Below are 6,000 nucleotides of genomic sequence, written 5' to 3'. Positions count from 1 at the left end.
ATGGACGTTAATCCCGCACCATACTTTAAATGTGCGGTAAATTAAACGTGCTTGTATGGGCACTAATTCTGCTCCATACATTTAAATGACAGTAAAGGCGTGGACGATAAACCCGCACCACCCTTTAAAGTAAATTTACGATAAAGTAAATGTGCTTGTATGGGCACTAATTCTGCTCCATACATAAAAGTAAAGGCGTGGACGATAAACCCGCACCACCTTTTAAAGTAAATTTACGATAAAGTAAATGTGCTTGTATGGGTAATAAACCTACACCATACAGTAAATAAAATAATTGCGGAATGAATAAAGTAAAGACAATTATTTGTGGGTTCATATGAACACCACAATAATATGGTAGATAATATTATTATCGTTTGTGGAAGGCATCATCTCTCAAATAAAATGCTTTCCAATATTGTTTTCTTCTTTTCCCTTTTTTTTATTTTACTTCTTTTTTTTTTTTTTAAATTGATTTTTAGTACATACCCACATGCTGAAGCGATAGCCTTGTCTCCCAATTATGGAGGTTTTGTCCCCATTAGCTGACCAGCAGCCATTATGGACCGAAATGGGAGTGAGAGAGACTGAGAGCAATGTGTGATCTGGAAAAGCTCCTTGATCTTCGGTCGTGAGCTAGCGCAGTTGGCTAGCGCGTAGGTCTCATAGCTTCTGAGTTATCCTGAGGTCGAGAGCTCTGCCTCTTCCCAATCAGAATTGATCCACAAGGAAATCTCCCTCTTCGAAATGGGATGGGCCGCTGGACGTTGGGCGGACCACTATGGCAGGTTTGGCCATTTGCAGGAGATGTGGAGGAAGCAGCGGCAGCAGCAGAAGATGACAAGTGTGAGATGGCCACACGCTCGCATGAAGGGCACATGGTGAGGGTTGTGGGAGGGCTCATTTGCATGTAGAGCTGTGGTGAAAGCTTGAGTGCTCTAAGCTCTTGCACTTCCTTCTGCAACCTCCTGTTGTCTTCTGTTAGTTTCTCACAGCATCTCTTTAGCAACTCACAATCCACCTCTGTTTGCTTTAACTTAGTCCTTGCCCTCCTGTTCTGAAACCAAACCTCCACTTGTCTTGGTCTTAGGTTCAGCTGCTTTGCCAGCGCCTGCTTTTGCCTCGGATTCAGAGTGTTGTGCTCCTTGAACGTGGACTCTGGCCTGGAGGCATGAGGAGGAGGACGAGAGAAGGCTGAAGGGCTGTGAGCTTGGAATTGTGGAGATGGAAATTAAGGAACAGAGTCTGTCAGAAGTGAGCTCCTCCGTGAGCTCAGTGAAGGAGGTGGAGAAGAGAGACAACCCATTCAACAAGAGGAGGAGGGTTTTGATTGTCTCCAAATGGTCAAGGAAGTCTTCATCTTTCTACAACTGGCCCAACCCAAAGTCCATGCCTTTGCTAGCCCTAGCTGAACATGAAGAATATGATGAACGGCAGCAGGAACAACAAGAATAGCAAGACCCATTAAGAATATCAACTTGCGTGGCTTATTTGGTTTTCTGATTTGCTTTTTGACCGACCAAGTGAGAGAGATGAGCATGAGCAAAATCAGAGGGGTTGTTGAGTTTTGCGGAGAGAAAGAGAGAGAGCGTTGAGGCTCTGAATAAAGAAATCGTGCTGATAACGTGTTGTAAAACCAAAGAATTGAGATGGAATTCAGCTAGAGAGAGAATGTAGAAACTGAATTCTGTATTGAATGTTCTTCACTCATTTGTTCATCTAAGGAATTTGTTTTGTAGACAAACTTCTTACAACATATGGGCCTTTCCAACATGTGGGCTCCACACTCAATTATTTACAACAGATTCTTAATTATGTTGTTAATTTTTACAATGTTGAGTTGAGTCTCATATTATTATATTATTAGAGGGCCCATCAACATTATTAGTTCCACTAAAAATGAGAAAATTCTTTTTGGGGAAAAAGTCGGAAAAATAAATCGCTTATTAATTACAACGTTCCAAACTAATATTCTGTATGCCGACAAAGGAGGTGCATCAATTTCTTTGTTATAATTGGACCGACCAATTCTTGGATGTTAAGGCCAAGTGGAGGATTTGTTTTATCATGTGGATCATTTTGCATCATATCATTTGTATGATTGAAGTTTATCCTATTGCAAACTCTTTCTCTCACGTTTTTCTTGTTTGATATTTTAATCTAGTCTAATATAGAGGGAGGGACTGAACATGTTCTTTTAAACAAATGACCTAACTTACGTCTGCTTCTCTCTCACTTCTACAAGGATATAACTTTATTTTTCTGGCCCAATTCAACTTAATTTGGTTGAACTAAGATATTGGCTTAGTGTTGGCCTTCAAGTTGCTGGATCATAACACATGCCCAACACACTCATAATTTTTTAAAAAAAAATAAAAAAAAGGTAAACTGAAAATAGGAAATCAATCAAATAGGGTATGGAAATAGACCATCAATTCAGATCTTCATATTTCCTTTGCATTTTGATCTGCAAACAATAATATAATATAAATCATGAAACTAAGTGAGTAGGGGAAAAAAAAAAAAAAAACTATATTGGTACGAGTATGTGTGTGATCATTGCTCACCCTCTTTGATAATTTTATCTTCCTCTTGGATCCAACAACTCAGAAAACACAGCACTTGATGTTGCATCAGATTCTTGATCACTCATTTGGGGGAGCCATTCTGGCGTGTATGGGATGTAATTTGCACTGTTCTCAGATGAAACAGTTTGTATAGAAGCCTCTTGTAGTTGAAGAACATACTCCAAATTCCACAGAACATCTCCCATTGTTGGCCTATCAACTCCATATTCAGCCAGGCACTTCTCTGCTGTTTCACCAAATTTTCTAAGAGATTCAAGATTGACATGTCCTCCAAGATGGGGGTCTATAATCTTTTCTAGTCTTCCCTTCTTTTGCCAACTCATAGCCCATTCTGCTATATTAACCTGTTCTCTAGGGAGGGCAGGGTTTATAGGTGGCCTAGCACATAAGACCTCTAACAGAACTACTCCAAAAGAATACACATCTGACTTCTCCGTGAGCTGCTGTCGACGATAGTAATCCGGATCAAGGTAACCAAAGCTACCCTTCACTGCAGTGCTTACATGTGTTTGATCCAATGTAGGGCCTAGCTTTGACAATCCAAAATCAGCCACTTTTGCAGTGAGGCTTTCATCAAGAAGTATGTTGGTTGTTTTAACATCGCGGTGAATTATGCTCTCTGCTGCTCCTGTGTGAAGGTAATGCAAGCCTTTTGCAGCTCCAATGCAAATTTCAAGCCTATGTTTCCAAGAAAGCGGAGAAAGATTCGAACCATACAAGTGATTTCGCAGAGGACCCTTGGCCATGTACTCATAAACAAGGATCATCTCATTGAGTTCCTCACAGTAGCCTATCAGAGAAACCAAATGCCTGTGCCTGAGCTTTGATAGCATGTCAATTTCTGTCCTGAATTCAGTAAGTCCCTGTTGTGACCTTGGATTTCCGCGCTTCACTGCAACCACAGTCCCATTTTCTAGCACTCCCCTGTAAACCTTTCCAAATCCCCCCACTCCCAAAACCAAGCTCTTGTCAAAGTTCTTCGTTGCTTCACGAACCTCCGAGAAAGCCAGAATGCGGCCTAAACTAAGAGAATGTGCTGTGGAATCATAACTGCAAATGGAAACTTTTGAATCAGAAATCCCCAAATGGCTAGGTAATGACATCCAGGCTGAGCATTGAGGCTTCAGCTTCTTTTGATGGATTTTACGCCAATACAAATAGAAGGCAGCTGACATGAGCACCAAAACTACAAACCCTGCTGCTGAAGAAGAAATTGCAAGCAGCATCCACTTTTTCTTGCCTGCAGGTGATCTTGTGTCCATTTTATGATTCCCTGGAAGATTCGCATGAAGGCTGTCTCTATGATTGCTCATTTTCATAATCTCCAAACCATTCAAGATTGCATTGGATGGGAGGTCTCTTAACATAGGAGGACCTACTTGCACCAAAATCCGATTTGAGCCCATCGAAATATTTGTCACAAAGTCTATGAAGTAAGCTGCTGATAATGCCATTGTCCTGCTTGAGATATCAAAATAGTCTAGAGCAGATTGTTGGTTGATATACACATTGAAAACCAAACGATTGAGAGCTACACTTACAAAGTCACAAAAATGCAATCTGATAAGATAGCTGAAGCCATGCTCAACTTCAAATGCCCATGAAATGTTAAATTTCTGATTGCTGACCTCTGCATCCGCCATCTCTTGAGCTGTGGCATAAACCCAATTTGGTGCAATTTCAACTGAAACTCCATCAGAGTATTTGATTCTGCTGGGATTGGCTGTAACGTTCCGGGCCGCAGCAGCATTGACAAGAAAAGCATGGTCTGGATCCCATGTCCTCCACAGTGAGTCATTCTTGGGGGTTATATGTTGACCTCCCATGTTTATCCTATAAGCCGTCTCGAAAGTGACATGTTTAGGAACATCAACTGCAGGCCCCAATGGAACAGGCATTACTTCGGTACTTGGGAATTGCCCAGCAGGCACAGAAACAACCTCTATCCCATTGATGAATGCAATTGAACCATTCCAAGGTGACAATGTAAGAACCAGTTTCTTAGAACTTGTTCCATCGACTTCAAAAACATATTCCTTCACTAGATGAGAGGTTTTGCCAACTTCCGAAAAAGAAAACCCATGAAGCAGTGTAATTCCATTAGCCACAACAGAGAAGACTGCAGATTTCAAATTGAACTTTGGGTTCTCAAAAGGGTAAAAATGCAATCTAAGCCAATGACGACCAATCTGCTTAGTGTTAACGGTATAAGATGAAGTTTCTCTAAAAACCTGGGCAGAAGTATAGAGATTTGAGTGGCTTGACAAACTGGTTTCATGATCTGAAACTGCAGTGTGGCCTTGTGAAGATAAAGTAACATATGGGTTCCCAGAATCAGGCTGAAAAACCCTGCCATCCCCAAACTCCATTGCCTTGCTTCCCCCACAATCAATGAAGAATTGATCTTGAGGAACAAAAGAAGCATATACAAATACAACTGATGGGATTGATGAAACACAAAGAACAATGCAAATCAAGGAAATCCCATTTAGACAACCCATTTTTGTATACAGAAATGAGAAATATTTATACTAATATCACTAGGATGACATAGCCTGTAACCTTGCCTTGATTTTGGTATGTAAATGCTGTGTATGCAGAGACTTCATCTTGAGAATTAAATGAAAGCAGAGCATACCTGTTCTTCAATCTACTTGGGGAAGAATTAACAATAATAAGGCTGGGATTCTGTGGAAGGAACAAAAACACAATATGAGAGAGAGAGAGAGAGAGAGAGAGAGAGAGAGAAAGAGAGAGAGTTTTCTGAGTGGAAAAGGAAAAAGAGGCAGTTTGGGGTTGTGTTGAAGGGATGATAGTGAGTGAAGATGCTGTTTCCAAGGTCTAGCCAGTGACTGTCTAATAAAGAATATTAAAATACAGTTAAACATATTGTCAGATTCAAGTCTAAGTTTCATAAATGTGTTAAGTGTGATGTGTCTTTCTTGAAATCATTAAACCCTCTTCCAGAACTTAGATCTTCCTTTTCTTTAAGGCACCATCCACAGGATTCTCTGTTTGTTTGTTTGTTTTCTCTAGTACAGTCAGCAGATTCCCTGTTGAGTGTTGACCAACTGTATTCTGCTTTCATTTGCAAACCATTTGCAGCTTCCAGGCAAGGCTTAAATATTCAATATATTATTATACAGCTACAGTAACAAATAAATACATAATGATTTGTTGCATGTGATCTGATTAAATTAGTTTAAATTAAGGTACAAAAAAGCTGGTGCTCAACAGAAGCATGGCAATTTTGTTCAAGTGTGATCTTGGCAAAAAATAATTAATGATGATCACATGCTCCTCCCCTTGGTTTGATTTAAGTAGTGGTCCTCTTTCTAATTTATTCATCCCATGCTTATTTATAGTTTACAATGGAGAACATGAACACCTCTGTCCATTTTTGAAAAAAGGG

At 40.2% G+C, this 6,000-nt stretch overlaps 2 protein-coding genes across 2 annotated transcripts; both read right to left on the bottom strand.

Annotated features, from left to right (window-relative positions):
- Window positions 1-481: 481 nt before the first annotated feature.
- LOC117618366 (homeobox-leucine zipper protein HAT3-like) lies at window positions 482-1,465 on the bottom strand. Its single transcript, XM_034347948.1, has 2 exons — window positions 1,369-1,465; window positions 482-1,209 (listed from the first exon to the last, which is right to left on the bottom strand). Exons 1-2 carry the CDS (start codon window positions 1,463-1,465, stop codon window positions 650-652), a joined length of 657 nt encoding a protein of 218 aa, XP_034203839.1. The 3' UTR covers window positions 482-649.
- A 953-nt stretch (window positions 1,466-2,418) lies between these two features.
- LOC117620049 (receptor-like protein kinase THESEUS 1) lies at window positions 2,419-5,321 on the bottom strand. The gene has a single exon (XM_034350140.1). The coding sequence runs from the start codon at window positions 5,087-5,089 to the stop codon at window positions 2,582-2,584; it is 2,508 nt and encodes an 835-aa protein (XP_034206031.1). The 5' UTR covers window positions 5,090-5,321; the 3' UTR covers window positions 2,419-2,581.
- Between the last annotated feature and the right edge of the window lie 679 nt (window positions 5,322-6,000).

Source organism: Prunus dulcis, chromosome 2 (assembly GCF_902201215.1).
Source record: "Prunus dulcis chromosome 2, ALMONDv2, whole genome shotgun sequence".
NCBI lineage: Eukaryota > Viridiplantae > Streptophyta > Magnoliopsida > Rosales > Rosaceae > Prunus > Prunus dulcis.
This window is presented reverse-complemented; position numbering and strand designations above follow the sequence as displayed.

What these genes read in the sequence shown, in the direction of transcription:
- LOC117620049 (XM_034350140.1), bottom strand. Translation starts at nt 5,089, where the DNA reads ATGGGTTGTCTAAATGGGATTTCCTTGATTTGCATTGTTCTTTGTGTT.
- LOC117618366 (XM_034347948.1), bottom strand. Translation starts at nt 1,465, where the DNA reads ATGGGTCTTGCTATTCTTGTTGTTCCTGCTGCCGTTCATCATATTCTT. An exon ending in GACTTTGGGTTGGGCCAGTT is followed by an intron (nt 1,210 to 1,368) that starts GTAGAAAGATGA and finishes CACAATTCCAAG; the next exon opens with CTCACAGCCCTTCAGCCTTC.